At 39.4% G+C, this 18277-nt stretch overlaps 1 protein-coding gene across 7 annotated transcripts in view; it reads left to right on the top strand.

Moving 5' to 3' along the window:
- The window catches only part of PDE1C (phosphodiesterase 1C), a 304380-nt gene that overhangs the window by 261951 nt on the left and 24152 nt on the right, over positions 1-18277 (top strand). For 6 of the 7 annotated variants that reach the window (XM_032997371.2, XM_032997374.2, XM_032997372.2 and 3 more), the window contains 3 exons: positions 1155-1330; positions 6760-7056; positions 10511-10585. In XM_032997371.2, coding sequence (XP_032853262.1) covers positions 1155-1330; positions 6760-7056; positions 10511-10585 — 548 coding nt within the window. Of the gene's footprint in view, positions 1-1154; positions 1331-6752; positions 7057-10510; positions 10586-18277 lie in introns of those variants that run through there. The other variant, XM_032997376.2, reaches the window with a different exon arrangement.

Raw genomic sequence — 18277 nt, forward strand, 5'->3', positions numbered from 1 at the left:
CCATTGTCCCAACTCCCCCCGTTTTTCCCCCCAAAGCATATGTCTTCCTTGTGGCTTAAAGCCCCATATCCGCATTGCACCGCAGCTCACCTTGTGACCTGACCCGGTTACAGGGCAACTCCAGCCCGGAGGAGGGCAGAGAGGGAGGCTGGCATGAACCTGAGCCATCCCTTCAAAGGCAGTGAGCACAAACGGTTGTAGCCGTGCAATCAGGTGAAATTTAGTGCTCTCTCAGTCACTAGTGTCAAAGAGAAGGGACAGGGAGTTGTTGGGAGGCACTCATTTCTTCATGTCTCGAAGTACAAGTGGGATTGAAATACGAAAGAGGACTGGGAAGCATAAGCACACTTTAGTAACAGTATTTAAGGTTATGAAAATGTGTGAAGTATCACCAGAACTCACCTGGAGTTCGGGTGCAAGCAGTCTTGGCCCATTCAACCTGCTCTGCTGTTGTAGAGAAACTACTCTTTTAGTACGGATGAGGCATGTCTTGGGATTCAAATGCCTCCTGGCTAGTGCTCGCTAGAGTAGGGCTACCAAGTCAGGATTCCCTCTCCCAGGTAAATTCTTTATACTTGGGCTGTTACACAAAGAGCAAGCACTAATATCTTTCTATGTCAGTTATCTTGCTGCCTTTATTTATATGTGCACAATGAAGTGTCCATCCTTGAAAGACAACTGTAGGGTCTGTAACTGAAATGAGTGCCTGATTTCAGCCTCAGCTGAGGTCACTGAGCCCTGGACAGAGGATGGCCTCCTTCCTGTTCCTAATGGCACCATCAGTGTATTTTAGGAGGTTCCTCTCACATATTTGATTTCTAGAATTGTCTGATTCTCCAGTGAATATTTAGGGACTGAAGATGCACAACAAAGGTAATGACAACACTTCGAGTGATACTATTTCTTCAGGACTATGGATACCAAAAGATAAGCAGAAAAAAGCTGCCCTTTATTTCTAATACTGGCTCAGTTTGTGCTGTTTGCCCAGGGGTGGGAGGAAGGGTCTGGAGGATGAAGGATTCAGGCTTAGTTTTTGTTTTTCCCGGTTGCTTCTCTAGCAAGTTATCTAGACTTAACAGTCATTATTTCTTCTTCATTGTATTTGGGTGTAGGGGATACTTATTTCTTCTGTGTTTTGTGATCTTGTGTCCCAGTCTGAATAGCATTAGTCCCTCTGAAGTTAAAAGATCAAGTGTCAAGAGCACTGGGTCCGAAGGAAGTGCCTCACTCAACTGCTCCATACTCACTGTGGACTTCAAATGTTTTAAAGCCACCTGGACTGAGGTGGTGCAGCAGAACCGGGAGAAATGGAAAGCACAAGCCACCAAAGGTAACAGCCAAGCTTCTTAGTGAAAGAATAAAAATTCTTTTGACCTCTTCTTCTTCTAGCTCTTCAATCAAATAATTCTTCAAGTAAGCGCTACTAGTTTGAAAGAATCTGCTTTTCAAGGTCAACAGACTACACTGAGTTCAGAAAGACAGGAACATTGTGACTCATCTGTGCATTATAGTTTTCTTATGTACTGTAATGAAGAGGATGTGGACAATGAGAGGAAAAAAGAATAGTTGTAAGGGAGGTCCCCTAAAGTAATGAGTCAGACTCAGTGAGTGCAAAATAATTCTGGAATAGCATTTGTAGAGATAGGTTATCAATTATTCACTGTTAATATTGAAAGACGTATGGATGATAGTTCAGGGGAGAAGGACAGGATATTCTGGATTCACAGCTGGTTTCATATTTCTAGTCATAAATTGGATAATGAATTGGGAACTATGCTGCAAATGCTGATGATGTCATCAATCTGGGAGGGACTGCAAATATTTCAGAATAATATGGCGGCAGTGTTGGTTGCAAATTGACCAGGGTTCAATATTGTCACGCTATTGAAATACAACAACAAAAACCAACCAACCAACCAACCAAACAAACAAACCCAAACCAAACCAAAAAAAAAAAAAAAAGCCAAAAACCCAAATGCAGGCCGTGCTTCTAAGGCCCCTCTGGCATGTCTTTCCAGCAGTAACAAGGCCCCCACAGCAGTGCTGTGTCCAGTTTTGGCCACTGCAGGTCAGCAAGTATGTGGACCAATTGCAAACAATAGAATACAGCATTGCAAATGATGATACCTGTTGTTTATAGCTGAAAGCAGTTTTCTGAAGACTACTGCAGCTGCAAAAGAAGGCAACTATGTTTTTATTTAAATACCTTGGACTGTTAAGAGGAGGAAAAATTGGCAAGTGATTATAAACTGATAATAACTTAGACATTGGCAAATCTCTATTGTTGGAGATCTTTTGGAACTAATGAGAGCCATCTGTTGAGAACTATTTAGGTATGACTGCCCTTTGCCTTCAGGGGCTGGATGACGCCCAAGGTGTCCTTGAGCGTTGGGTGATTTAAACCAGCTTTGGAACCAAAAAGGGAGGAGTATATCCCTGTTTTTGTTTTTTTTTTTTCTTCATGAAACTGTTAGTTATACAATTTTTCTCTGAGCTCAATGCTTGCTACTCAAACCCTTATTTAATGGAGTTTTTGTATTTCATGTTAATGGAAGGAATTCCATTTTAATGTATTATGTGGCCTTGGCTTCAAGGCTGAAGGAAGATTTGGCTTAGTTCTCCTCTTTGCCAGAGCAGATTGTTCCTTTTCAACTGAAAGGCCTGTCTAAAGGTGCAGGAAAGCACACATTATTATTCAAATTAAATTTTCTTTTGTGATTAAAACTTGCCATTCAGGAAAAACCTTTCTAGGCATTCCATGAAAGTGAAAACAAAAACATAATTCAAAATCTGCTTATTTGCCAGGGGCTTTATTTAACCTTTTTTTTTTTTTTTAATTGGTATTTACTATTTTGCGGTTATTTGTGGCCCAAACATATTAAAACCAACCAACCAAACAAAGCTTTTAACATGGTCAGTGTCTCACTGTATAGGAGTGTTGAGTGAATGAAGCCAATACAGTTTTAAGGATTTAATTTCAACATGTGCCATACATATTTACTCGTCCACTAAGGATCTACTAGATAAAAATTCTATATGCGAGAGAGACCTGTGGGAAAATAAATAAAATCTATTTTACATTTCACCTAAAACAAATATATAGAGCAAATCATAATGGATTCTGGATATTTAACTTTTAAATGTGCCTTGTGCCCACTTGCAGGGGCTGCTTTGCATAAAGACTTTTTTTCTAAATGTGCACATGTAAATGTCAAGTTATGATTCAAGTGGATGTGTGCACATTGCTTAACTAATGCTGCTACTGGTAGTGTGTATTGATGCAGTATTTGATATCCATTCTTTACAGAGTGTGCTGATGATAAATGTTAGGTTATTAATACTTTAGATGGAGAGGAAATGGTTTTATTTTTACTTTATTCTTAATTGCCTCATACAAAAATCCTGACTACCTGTAGGTAGTTTATGGAAGAATTAGTTGATCGCTTGAAAGCGGAGAGCTCACCAGTCTGCATTATTAGACATGGGAGCCCTTGAGAAGGTCATTTTATCTTTACCTTGCTGACAACCTTTAGCCCTGAATAGTTGATTTACTTTATGTTTTTGCCAAACTTCATCACCAATAACTTGGATCAGAGCCCAGGTTTATGGGTCAAAGATTCAGAAAGCAATCTCAGCTTCTGTTCATCTTAATTCATTGACTTTCACATATTTTCTGTTTCTCTGGGTGCATTTAGCAGTACAAGCATGCATACTTTTTTTATCCTGAAAGATTTATGCAAACCTATGGCTCAGCATACCTTTGTATGGGCAGAGGACTAAGGAACTGTTCTTGGACTCCAGAGCCCTTGAATCAAAACCTTTTTGCTCAGCTGCTGTCTTGCTCCTGACTTGCAGCAAGCCTCTGCACCCCCCTCCATCTGCCTTGCCTGTCTTAGCCATATGCAGCAGGGCCTGCCGCGCAGCAGGAGTTTAAATTGCTGACCCCCGTCAAACTGATGTCTTGCAATGCACCAAGATGCTCTGCCAATAAAAATAAGAATTATTAAAAAAAGACACATAAAGCATTTAACTGTTGATTGACGACAAATAGCAACTGGGGATCAGAAGGGAAGGAAACCAATCTATTATTATTATTATTATTAATAATGATATTATTATTAAATTATTTGCAGAATATTGTATTTCCTTTGTTAATGTCATTGTCCCTAGAAACATCAGTGATCTTTTTTTATCCTGAATGTGGTATTTATAGACAATTTCTCAGACTGTGTGGGCAAAGTAAGTGCATTCATTACTGATCTCTCTTGCTTAAAGGATCATCATTAAATAGCTACAAATTAAAAAACCTGAATAAACAAACATCCTGATGTGCAAAGCACCATTTAGATAAAGTATTTTCTGATGCTAATTTTGACAAGAGGCATTCCTCCAGCAGTGCTGTAGCAACCCCCAGTCTCCTGAGCTGAATTTCTCTCCTGTGGTTCAAGTGCAAAATCCAGGATTTTTTTTCCAATCCCTAAATGAGAGGAATCCTTCTGTGTACCATGAGACTCCAGGGAAAATATCAACATGCATAGCTGAGCTATCCGTGGAAGCTACCATAGATTTCAGGAATGATTAATAAAGTAAGGGAGGCTCATATCTAATTTATATATTCGTGTGAGCCATAATTTATTAATTTAAAAAATTAATTAATTTCAGTTAGCTGCTGGCAAGGAAATACAGATCGGCATTTCTTATGAAGATAGCTTTCCCCCTTTCTTTCTTGTATCTTACTAGTATGTTTTTCTCAACACTGGTTCTGATTCACTCATAAGAAGTATTTGACAAGACACAAATTCTTAGGTAATTTTTACTCCCTGGCCAAGACCCTGCTCCTGTAAGGAACAAAATATCTTCCTTATAGATGTCAAGAATACTTCCATAGGTCCAAGGTAGACTTTATTCAGTGTTTTGTAGGATCTGCTCATCAGTTTACACAATCTCTTGGAAAACAGGAGACGCTTCTGTGATTCCTATCACAATTGAAGTGCAGTTGATTGCCCATGAGTGGGCCGGGATATTGCTGACCCAGAAATCTTAAATACAGGCATAGGGCTGTCACATCTGCATGCTTAGACTCAGTATGGGTATAGATACACTTTGAAGCTGTGTAAGCTCACAGGTTCCAAACTGAGTGTGTGCTGAGCTACTCAGCTGCTTTTGCAGATAAAGTCTCTACTGATCATGGAAAAGGGGGAGAAGTCTCTGCCCAGGGTCTGTGCACGCCCAGTCGTGTTTATTAGCTTGAGGGCTGCACTGGGGGGCTGTGGTTATGTCCTGCTTTCCAGCATGATGCAGTGATACCGTAAAGTTCCGTCACAGCAAACCCCTCTAAGACTCAGTTTTGAAGTTTAGAAGGCAGACATTCTTTATTGCAGCGCTGAATGCACGGGGCATCGCTCCACCTATCGTGCATGCCGTATGCTGCATCAGTCAAAGCTTATACTACCCTGTTACATACACACGCATCAGATTTCCCAGAAGGATGCTACATATTCGTTATATTTCCTGGAACTAATTATCTTATTTACATAGTCATTATGCATGTGCTTCAAGTCTCTTCCAGCTGCCTGAGGGAGGGGGTCTTTGGTGCTCTTCAGGGGTCATTTTGGCATGTTCTTTGGCTGAATCCTTCTTTAGAGGATGTGCAGTTGCAGTTCAACCTATTAGCAAATTATTTTCTCTTTGGTTATCTAGTCCTGTTTGGTTTCTAGCCACAGTGTCTGCTTTCTTGTCCTTGAGGTGACAAGAGCAGGATGTTTGTCATCCAGGACTCTGATAAGGCAGGTTAGCATGACTGAGAAACAACTTATTTGATGAGATTCCCTTATCATCTGCTGTCAGGAATTTCGCAATGGCTAGTGTCAGTAGGTATCAGCAGGAAGCCACACAGAGCCTTTGCAGCTCAGTCTAACTGAATTTCTAGCCTGACTTGGGCTAGAAATGTAGTGGTCTCAACACCTGAAGCCAAAGTAATTTGCAAGACACCCTGTAAGTAAGTGTTGCATCAGTACCTATGGTTAGGAGAACAGTATCTGGAATGGGGGGAAATTGGCTTATCTGTGATTTTTAATTTTTTTTTTCTTCCTGAATGATAGTATTTTGAGATGCTGCTGTTGTTCAACACTTACTTTTGAATTTATGCCTTTGCATATCTGTGATTGAGTGTAAGATTTTTGGGGATGGAAGGGCAAGTACCAGTAGCAATATATTAGTCTGCCAAGAAAGGACAGAGCCGTAAAGAAGGGATAATGGTAAGTGGGAAGGAAAAGATTAGGAGTCTGGCATTGGAAACAACCTGCAACAAGAAGGAAAAAAACTAGATATCGAAGAACCAAGACTTTTTATGTGCTTAGCTGCATGATATGGTATGAGATAAACTGCATGTCATTTGATTGTTTTATGTCAAAAATGAAATTAATCTTGGCACCTCTAGAGCCTTCAATAGCTAATATTTCTTTTTAATTTGCCTTTTAAGAATTTTGAGGAACCGCATTTTCAAAGGTGAACTTTATGTGATAAAGGACATGCACATGATATACATTTAGGCCAACATGGGGTGTTTTTTTCAGAGTACTTTCTTAAATGTTCTCCCATGCCCTTTTGCCTTTGTCAAGTCAATTCCTGCATTTACCTAAGTAAATGCTATTTGTGTGTAAAGTGGATTTAGTTGTGTGAGTTGTATGATTCTTGTCAAATTGACTGATAATCGTGATTTCTTTTCTCATTTTGCTTCTCTCTTTGCTGAGGATGCAGAAGAAAAAGCTAAGAAAGAAGCAGAGGAAAACGCTCATCAGGGAACAGATGAAAAGAAAACAGATGAAAAGGATGAGAAGCCAGCTGAAGATGCCACAGCAGCAAAGACAGAGAACAGCAAAGAACCAAATCCTGGAGAAAACAAAACTGCAGATTCCAATAAGAATCATGTAAATGGGACTCGGCAAACTGGGGTGAACAAACTTGAAGCCTCTCAAGGGAAAAACGCACTTAGGACAGATAAGGGAACAGACTCTTATCACGCAGTGGGAGAAGAGAAACAGCATGTCCAGAATGGTGAGTCCTCTCCTTCCACTGAAATGTAAATCCAGCCCTAAAACCAGAATTTCACCTCAGTGATAGGGGAACCTGATGTCCTGAAGAAGGATGTCCTGAGCCCAGAGCCTCTTCCTGGTCACTGGCACACAGGAATCAGAAACTGTAAATTAACTCCCAAGTACTGTTCTTCTGTAGAAGATGGGGTTCATCATACCTGCTTTAGCATTTTTAGAAGAAAGGAAAAAATTACTTTTCTCATGGAAATGGAGCATCCTGTTATAATATGCAGGCTGAAAAGCTGAAACAAATATTCTCGGTTCAATGAACAGCTTCTTTGCTTGGGTAACTGACAGAGGAGATGCCAAAGTTAGCTTATAAACTATTTTTAAGGCCAATTCAAGGTATCTTTGAACTGAGTCTTAGATATAAATATGTTTTGGGACAGAGAATTTTTTCCCCTCTCTGTTTTTAAGAGTTATTTTATTTATGCTTCGTATGCTCAGTTTTTTTATTAGGGTAGTCATGAGCCTTTTTTTTAAATTTTTTTAATTTTTTTTTTTTGGCCAGAAATTTTATTCTAGTGTTTTAATTTGCTATAAAACTGAGTTAAAAGAAGAATCACATTTTGCACCCAAAAAAGGTGGAAAAATGTTTAAAAATAGCATTAAACATTAAAAAAATATTATCAGACCCATAAGAACATACCAGTTGTCTCTTGGCAATTTGACTGTCCTTCCCTCCCCAGCTCCTGCTCCTTGAAGCCATTATCAAAAAATGGCAATACCGTCACATGTGACTTGTCACAAATTTGGCTAGTGTCAGCCAGTTCAAAACAAGCACAAAACTCAGACTTGGAAGCATCCTCTTAGGGAAATCCTGAGTGAGCATACAGACTTTGAAAGTCCCAGGCTCAGGCAGTGAGTTTAGATGACAGCAGAGGCAGAAATTCTGTTTAAAACATTCCTGATATGATTCTCATGTACTTCACTTGGTTGCTGGCCTTTCCCAGTGGTCCCTTCATCTTTAGTTTTTCTCTTAGATTGGAAGGACTATGGGGATCAGAGCTGTCACGCTCTGTTATGTATGGGTTTTGTCTTCAGACAGTGTTACACAGGTGAACAGGAATGGGCCCCCAAAGGAGACAAAAAGGTTGGGGATATAAGAAATTCCAGTTATCCTGCATCAGACTTTTCTTCTGAAATCATTTGTTTTACATCCTTCTAACAATACAGGGGTTAAGCGTGCTCTAGTGATTTTGACAGTACCTTTTTCTGCAATGTTTCTCTGATGCAGGTGTCAAAAATAGTTTGAAAAGATTTATAATGATTTCTGAAAATTAGTGTCTTCCTCAGGAAAAGACATTCTGCTCCTTAATTTATGGGGAACGGCCTTTATGAGATACAATCACTGCAGGGCCTTTGGAGATTGATGAAATCTTAGCATTCATATTTCTGGGTTCACCACAGCTTCCTTTATGCCTGTATGTTAATATATCATTGTAAAGTATTTGCCTTATTATTTCTCTGACTTTGTAATCCCTTTCAAAATGATCATTATGATCATCGTTCTGCTCTGCTGCTGGCATTTTGGCAGGGTAGATATTACAATACTCAAAAATCCTCTATTCATAATAAATTATATTCAGTGAAAGTTCAGAAATTGTGTTGTCAGGTGAGTTTAAAGTCTCTCTCAGTCACTCGCTGCCCATGTGCTTTCTCAGAGAGATCAAACTGTGTAATAACATATGTGTGGATGTTCATCATCTTTTCCTGCACACACTGAGGATCAAGCAACTTCTTTATGCAGTGGTCAAATAAAGCATTGTTAGCTCACCGTTGTCATCAGCTGAACAACGGTGGAGGAAATGCAGGAAGACTTTTGTGCTTTGTTAGATACATTTTAATTTAATTTCCTGAAGACAGGGCACTTCTTTTAGAGGCTACCTTCATCAAACAGACACCTCAACTCTACTTGGAGCTGCTCATACACCTCTGTTCAAGGAGCCCGTCAGTGGCAGTTTGATCAGCTGAGGAGTTTGCTGCTTGTCCTGTATCATTTTGCTTTCATTTTTCTCTCACCCACACAGTAAGCTTAAAAGATTTGTCTCTGAATGAGAACTGAACAGGACATGTTTTTTTCCATCTTGTTAAATATTTTAAGATTTGAAAACCATTCCTTTTTTTATACTGTGATGAAGCTTAATTGGAGAGAGAGATCGATCCTCTGTCATCCAAGAATAACGAATATTCCAGTGGTTAGGGCACAATGGAGAAGAGGGAGACCTTGCTTCTCTACAGTTTCTCTTTTTTTGAGCTGTTCCAAAAATAAATATCCACTGGCAATTACTATTTTGAAGGCAGATCAGATCCTCTTTAACACATAATACCTATAATCTTGATCCAAAGGTTGGGAAATAGTTATAGTAATAAAAATAGTAATACAAATGGAAAAAGCATCACTTTAATACAGCCCTGTAACATACCTCACATTTACAAAATCCTGAAGTGAGACTTACAGCTTTTTGTGTTGAGATGTGGGTCAAAAATTCACTGCTACTCCTCCAGGAGGAAAGGACAAGCTGCCTGCTCCCACCTGGGCAGGCTGCTGTTGCTTCTCTGGATATCTGAAGGCAGGACACATTCTTTGCTGCTGTTTGGACACAGCAGCTGAAAGAGCCCTGTTCTGCTAGAGCTTTCCCTTGAAGTGATTTTTCATTCGATCTTGCATTTGGCATTGTCATTTAATGAAAGGGTGGTCTGGGGAGGTCTGATGTGCTCTGCTATATCACCAATAGAGGACAGAAAATGAGAATGACTCTGGTTAACCTTCCTGGCTTCATAAAATACACCCCAGCTCAAGTTGCCATTTTCATTCTGCATCAACAATTGCTCTGCCAAAAGCCTTGCTTTCCTGGTTTGCTACAGAGACTCTAAAGCCAGTGATCAGTGTTAGGATGATTGTTTGTTCCCTGCTAGCATCATCAAAGGACCAACCCAAATGAACCTATGGATAAAGGAAACTGGTAAGAGAAAGTGAGACAAAATTATATAGGACTGTTTGGGATATCTGAGATGGTTCTTTAATGCAGGGCCTTACAAAGTCTTGCAGGGTCTTAGTCTTTTAAAAACATGAATGTTTCAGAGTCCTGATTTTGAAATGAAGGTTGTGCTCGATATTTAATGGCCTACATACAACTAGAGAGAGTATGAGTCTGCATGTGCACTTAAAAAGGTGTTATTAATTAGAATAAATTTAAATGTAGATTGTAAAACTTGATTTTCTGTAGGAGCTGGATAATTTTTGTCTGGTGCTTTATTCTCTCAAAATGTGTTAATCTAGTTCCTTGTGAATTCAGACCTTTTGTCCTAAGGAACATCTCCTTTGGATGTTGCAATTTGATAGAGGGTACAGACATTAATAAACTGCAGTCTGCATTAAAATGCTTATAGTGTTTCTTATTGCTTCTTTCTAGTTGAATTAAAGGAAGACAATAAGTCGGACAAAAAAGATCAGTCCAGTGTGAGAGATGAATCGAAGAAAACAGATGGTAAGGACAACATTTTATGACATTTTGTCACCCATTTTAATATGCAATCTATTGTTTCCTAAACATCTGCAGTTTATTCTAAAGCCAAAAAAATGTGTGGTAACCAGAAACAGACTTAACAGAAATAGTCATTAGACTTGAAAAAAGCCATTGAGCCATTCTGGGGGAAAATAATTCCTTTCACATAATGCCTAGCACCACTTAGTTGTTCTGTTGGTAAGGCTTATCCATCAATTTTTGTGCAGTGCCTGCAAGAAAAATCCTGGATTATTAGAGTTGCTTAATAGGAAGTGCGGATTTGTGAGGCTCTATCCTTCTAACTTTCTTTGGGTTGTGTTCTGCTCTGTTAGGATGGGCTGCATGGGAGAAGCAAAAAAGAACAGAGCTAAGAAAAAACCTGCACGAGGTGTCTCTGTTTTTCAGGATTGCATGTTACATGATGCCAATACAAACACAAAGCTTTCTTCAGTTAATTGTCTGAGGGGGAATTTGCCAAGCACTGTCAAACTGCAGGTGTGGGAAGCAAGCAGGAGTGAGCACATCAGTGTAGAGGTCCTATTAAGGATGCTATAGAAGAGGGACATTTCTGAAACATTGCTGAACTGAAGCAATCTCAAGCCATAAGATGGTTTCTTGGGCATCTGGGAATAATTTCAAGTGAGTCTGAGCGTAGTGTAGATGTCCACAGATGTTTTAGTACCCTCAGCAAAGTGGAAAAACAGCTGTAAGGTCTGTGGTGTGTTTACTCTTTTACACCTCCTCAGCTGCGTACCACAGGGCTTTGAGATAGTATCTGAATCCACAGTACTCCAAAAGCAATTGCTAAAGTATTAGGTAGCAAAATAAATGGAAACAAATGTTAGAGCTAGCACTTTCTTTTGTGTATGTCTCAGTGAAACACAGCTATTCCTAAATGTAAATAATACAGTACTTTGTTTTGGTGGTCAAGAAAGACAACCTCATTGTGAGTCATGCAGTTTAGAATGATACATGTTTTCTCTTATTGCTTTCTCTTAAGGAATTACTTAAAATTCCTATTCTTCTAGAAAAGTGATAAATAGGAAGAAAATGTAATAGCTCAACTAAAAATGTAGAAAAATCAATCTAGAAACATGTATTTATTTCAGACACTTAAATATGTACTTTTTTAAAACAAGCTCCTTAGCAACAACTGTTTAGGAAAATTCAATTATTTTGTTAAGAGGTCATATTATTTACACATTTGAGCTAAGTGTCTGTCAGGAAAAGAGTCTTTAACAAGTACCATTGACAACTCTTTCTGTGGTCATGCAGAAATTAAACATAAATACTCAAATAATATGTGACTCTTGAGATGTTCATGAATATGTGCAGTGCTGTATGTAATTATCAAGGCCTCAGAAAAATGAATGGGCAGAATGGCCACTCTTCCTACTGCAGTGGGTGATAGCTGAGCAGTGGCTTTACTGGAAGTCTGCAGTCCTGGCAGGACCAGGTGGATGCAGAAACACTGGGGCTTCTTTAGGAGAATGCAGGGGCATCAGCCCAGCCAAGAGAGTAGATCCAGGAATCCCTAACTTGGAGGACCAGGTTACATTTGAAGGCCTGTGCTCTCAAGGTCTTGGAAAGATTAGGGGCACCTGTTTAGTTGGGAGGACCGAGAAGTGAAGGTTTCCTGCTGACTTGAAGACTAAGGGTGTAATTTGGTTCCTTGCAAGTTGCTAGTCTTTGTGTGGTGTTAGTTATTTACTGTCTATTTGTTCTCCTGTAAAAAAATGTTCTGCTCATCTCCTTAGGGAAAAGACCAATACCATGGGACCAGTTGATTACAGTGAATAAGCAACTGTAACCATGCAAGGAGCATTTGTAGGCTGAATGTTTTTCATTTAGATGCTGTAGAGACAGATTATAGCTAATGACCTCATTGATAGAAATCAGGAGAAAAATTGTGAATGATGCGCCTTAGAAAGGAAAGTGCTAGGATAAAACTTCTGTTTTGACAAATATTGCGCAACCTGCTCTGTCCATTACTGACTCCAGAGCAAATCTCCTTACCAGCCATGTGAGGGATGTGGAGAAAGGAACATTATCCATGGCTAATACATAGCTTTTTGCAGAGTACTGAAATGCTTACCCAAACATACGCTTTCTCATGTGCCAGTACATGGTCTTTCACATGCTGGAAAAAAAGATTAAGCGGAAGAGTAGGAGTTAGAAAGATTGAGGTTACAGCTATTGTGTGCTCACATGTAGTTTGCTGGTAGATGAAACTCAGCCTGGACTTTTATGCAGGGTCAAAGGCATTTGGTTTTCGCAGCCTCTGTTCAGTATGTAGCTGGCGTGTATTTGTATTAAACAGGTGCCCGTTTGTGTAGATTTACTGTGAGGGCCTCAGCTTTCTCACCACCACCCATAAGCATCAGCGGGAGCCCTGCAGCCAGCTGAGCTCAGTCTGCTCCCCTGTGCTACTGCTCAGGCATCCTGCACCCAGAGAGGAAAGCTGCAGTGTGTACCTTCCATAAATCTTTGCAGGATCTGGAAGGAAGTTACTGTAGTATCTTGATATAGGAATACATACGTGCCAAAATGTTTCTAATGCATTTGTCCTTCTGCTACATGGGGAACCAAGTGACCAGGGACACACAGAGTAACTACCCCATGTGAACACAAAGGCATTGGAGCTGCATGTCTACACTGTAGTCACAGGTGTGAAAGGTACCTTCTGTGTCAGAGTTACCTTGAAGCTACCCAAAAATAGTTAAGTGGGCATGCCTCCAGAAACGGGGATCAAGCTCATTGAGACAGCGAGGAACTACATACGAATCTAGCCAGAGCTTCATACGCCCGAGTCTGTCAATGCCAGAGCTTCATATGACTGAGTCTATCCATGCCAGAGCTTCATACGCCCGAGTCTGTCAATGCCAGAGCTTCATATGACTGAGTCTGTCAATGCCAGAGCCTCATATGCCCAAGTCTGTCCATGCCAGAGCTTCATATGACTGAGTCTATCCATGCCAGAGCTTCATAGGCCTGAGTCTATCCATGCCAGAGCTTCGTATGACTGAGTCTATCCATACCAAAGCCAACTATGTTATAACTAGCTTGGGGATGTCTATGTAAGCTGCAGTCATGCCTTAGATTTCAGTCTTAACTACTTCAAAATAATGTGCAAGTCTCTTGAACGTAGGCTAGTCTCCTTCTTATGTTAATCTAATCTTCATATTACTGACTTTTTTTCTGTGGGAGATACTGCTTGTTACTCAGCACTGCCCTTCAGTTCCAAGAAAAGAGGTACGGGACTGCCATTTCCCACATAAAGACACAGCCCCATCAGAGACATCATCAGAACAAGTAGTTCATCAAATATTTCCTCTGGGATAGAATACTATTAAACCATTTTGGAAAACCTGATTTTCCCATGTGAAATAGTTGCTTTTCAACACATTGAGTGGAAAATTGTAAGCAGTCACATGGAAATAACTTTTATTTACATTCACAAACTTTCTTTTTTGCAATTTTCTTTTGCTTACAAAACTGACAACAAATGAGAAAATTATTATTTCCCATTTCAGACTAGATATAAGGAAGAAATTTTTTACAATGACGTTGGTGAAACACTGGAACAGGTTTGCCCAGAGAGGCTGTAAATGCCCCCTCCCTGGAAATATTAAAGGTCAGGCTGGACAGGGCTCTGAGCAACCTGATCTGGTTGAAGATGTCCCTGCTCATTGAAGGGGGGTTGGACTAAATGACCTTAAAAGGACCCTTCCAACCCAAACTATTCTCTGTTTCTTTCGTTACCACTTTCACAGGTTATCTCTACCACCTTCTAATTTTTTTCCTACTGGGATAAGATTCTGCGATGTTAATACGAAGTTTTCAGTGCAACTCTTTGTTCCGGGGACCAAAATGCAGTTTGTTCATATATTCTTCCTCTCAGCTAGGAATTACCTACAATTAAAAGGTTCTCTTTTTTCTTGTGCTTGTCCTGGGAACGTATTATTCTAGTGGTATCATGCACGTTTGCAGGTAATAGCACAGAAATACAGAGGTTATTTTTATCTTGAACAGCTGGTAGGTACAGAGAAAGCCTAGTGTGCCCTGGGTATGTGTGATGAGCAATGCTCCCCCCTCGTGGTCAAATCGGAACCCTGCGTTTTGACAGTCATCGTTTCACTGATACATTCCTCATTGCAGTACAGCAGAATAGAATAGAATATAGTTAATATAATGTAATATAATACAGTATGTACCCTTTAAAATATACAGACTCTGTGCAGAGTTCATAACAGGCTTACTAGAAATTGAGATTTTATCTTGCTTTATTTTGATTTTGTTTAGCTATAGTGTTGCTTAACATTTGTTAAAAGCCTTTCCTATGCGTTCTATACATTGCCCATGCCAACATGTAAAGCAGCCTTTTGGTCTTAATTTTTCTTGACAATCATTCCTTGATCATCAAGTGTAAAATTCTCCGATTATTAAGGTAATATACAGAGGCTTCATTTCTTTTTTGTCCCAGTTGTTCCCAAAAGTCAAGTGCCAGAGTAGCTGGCACAGAATGTTTTTATCTGAGAATGCCTTTGGTATAGGAACATGATGGTGTGAAGGAGCCATGATGATGGCTCCACAATTATCCCAGACAGAGCTGAATTAACAAGATTCTTCCCAACTTTATTTAAGGAGATTGCAGCTTTTTGCAAAGCTGTTCAATCATTTAAAAATTGTCCATTTCTGCAGTTTCCTGTAAATATGGTTTCCATGTGTGTCAATCTAGCCGAGACCACTACATAGAAATGAACGCTAAGTAGAATTCTGGCGAAACCATGATCATGTAATCAGCATAATTCCAATGTTGTTTCAAAAGAAGTTACTTAAGTGTATAAATGAACAGCATTTGTCTATATCTTCTTGAGAGATGTAAAAAGGTAAATTTCAGGTCATATAAATAATGATGCCATTTCTGTTTCTATTCCAAAAGATAGTCTGATTTCTCCATTATTGTTGGAAGGGAAAAGCCCATTTCAGTTTGTAAGACAAACACATTGGATTCCACATTGTTGCCTAACAGTGCTGGTGATATTATATGTCAGAATCCAGCAGCAGTGGCAAATTGGAATTACAGTACTCTAAGACGTCTTCTAAAGACAATTTCCTTCATTTTCTTACTTCTTTTTATGGCTTGTTATTTGAATTACATTAGAGGTTATTGCTCCAAGTTAGAAATCAGAAAGCGTTGTACTGATACCTTTTGGAAAAGCTTCCTTGAAAGCATGAAGGCATTTTGCTATCGAAAAATACATATTTCACCATAATTTATCTCTGCTGAAGAATTTCTCCATAGTAGTACAATATAGGATAACTGGAGGGGGAAAAAGCCTCTGTGTTTTTTAAAATCCTTTTTGTGGTCTTTTGAAAAAAACTTAGTGTCTAATTTAGCAAGCGGTACCTGAGGCAAGCTAGAATTTGCATATAGGGATGTACTCTGAAGAAGGTTTTATGCAGTTTTAATATCAAATAGAAGATGAACATGATGTGATGTGATCTGTGAAGCTAAATGCAAAATACATTGTTAGCATCCTGGCCTCAGGAACATTGCATCACCATGGCATGCGTGCTCAATGAGGATATATGGAACATGTAGAAAGGTACCTTGTATAATTATGCAGATGATTTTGCAACTCGCCAGTTTTGTGTGTGTGTAAATCTTATGGAAAGCACCTGGTTTTCCTCTGAGACTTTCATGTACCTTTTTTTTTGCCTGCTTTCCATCATTCAGGCCATGTCAGGTAGTTAGAAAGTCCTTAGGATGCTTGATTGCTTTTGCTTCTACTTTACATGAAGTCACAGATATATGTGAGAAGTTTAAAATTTGGGAATGGCATTTGGCTAGATTTTGGATTTAAGTGAATATTTGGAATATTCATTCCAGATGCATGGTGAAAAAAAAAAATCACTGTATGTACTTAAGTAGGTTTTTTGAATAATTAACTTTATGAGGAGCATTTTTTCAGGTTATCTTTAGTCCTTTAAACATAGTTCTGCTCAAAGATACCATATGGCTGCATTGCTCCTCAGGGGTAACGTCCATGGTCCTAGGGTCATGGAGGAATGTGTAACTTACGCAGTACCTTGTGGAAATTCCTCCTTGATTTTGTACCATCAACCACTTTATTGCACCAGTTGGGGAGTGGAACTGTGACCTTACTTCTGTTACAGTCCTTCTTACCCATTTAGGATAATTTGCCTATGCAATGATATATAGAAATTCTCTGCTTCAGCAAGAGGAGAGTCCTCCTTGCTCCCCAGCTCCATGAATTTATGCTCAATCCAGTAACAACCAGGCTTCTTTTTCCCCATGCAAGACTTAGACCTGAAAGAAAAACAAGATCATATCTGAAGGCAGTCAGTGAAGGGGAGGAAGAATATGAAATGGCTTCTCAAAAGAGGTCGGTGACCTTTAGCTTCCATTGTACCCCTTCCCCCTGGAACAACTAGCTTCCAGTTTGAGCATACCAGCTGTAGGTATCTTACCAGATAGGGACTCTGACAAGGTAGTTTAAGTAGAAGCGTTATGAAGGAAGAAATTCAAGTCAATGGTATGGGAATCCAAACGTAAAGGTCACACTCTACAACGTGCCAGCTGGGTGCTTGGTAGGTACCTTCACACCCATTGCTTTGTGTGCTGGACCTGCTGCCTGTTGTCTCCCTGGGGGCAGAGGCACAGGGACATCAGCCCCCTCAGGCTGCTCAGTCAGCAGTTCTTTACCGTTCAGTCCACAGAAGCTGGACAAAGAGAAGAGAGAGGCAATTTACAGGTTAGTTTTCTGAAATTCATAGCCTAATAATAATCTTTACTACTTATTATCATTAATCAGTCCATTGCTAGAGAATTAATTCTTTTCTCTGCCTCTAAACCACTGCTTTGCTATTCTTAATGTCAACACCTGGGACTTGGAGGCAATAATAAATGTAGGAGAAGAAAACTAGGAAGTGATATTTGAATCAGGCTAAACTATTTGGGAATTTAAGTCTAATTCAAAACAAGTAATTGTCAAAAACTGAAGAGACACTGAAAAAGTCCAAATGAGAATTTTTCCTTTGAAGTGATGATTCACATGTTTAGCCAGCTTTAAGTAAATGGCAAAAATAAAAGTTTTGAGTTAGAAGAAAAGCGCAGTTTGATCTTTCACTTCCTCTCTACCCAGTCTCCCACCAAAACCCCCCCCTCCCCAACAGTTGCTTTTTCTGTGAGAGAAAGAAAGCAATTACTTGTGTCTGACCCAGAGCGAAGCATTATCCTAATATTTCAGTTCAGTCACTCAATCAAAGAAGCAATTATTTGCCCGGTGCTAATTAGAAAATTCTGATTCATATATTTGGCTGAAAATTTTGTTGGCTTTGATTATCCTTCTGCCTGTGGCAGCTCATCCCTTTTGTGCCTTGAAAAGCACTGAGGTTTTCATTTCCATCCACGATGGAGCAGCTCTTTATGAAAACCATGATCTAGCTTGTAACCCAAACATGTTCAGAGCTTTGAATTATGTCTGATTATCAAATACAGAATGAGCTTTTGCACTTATTCTTACTGATGTAGGTGGTTTTGCAGAATAAGTGTCTAATTTTTTTCTTACATGCTTTACTGGAGAAACTTGAACGTTATTTGGTGTAACCAAACTTTTGCCAATGTATTCACTGTGTTTTTCTCTGCTG

The sequence above is a fragment of the Tyto alba genome, unplaced genomic scaffold, assembly GCF_018691265.1.
Source record: "Tyto alba isolate M040663 unplaced genomic scaffold, T.alba_DEE_v4.0 Super-Scaffold_46, whole genome shotgun sequence".
Taxonomy (NCBI): domain Eukaryota; kingdom Metazoa; phylum Chordata; class Aves; order Strigiformes; family Tytonidae; genus Tyto; species Tyto alba.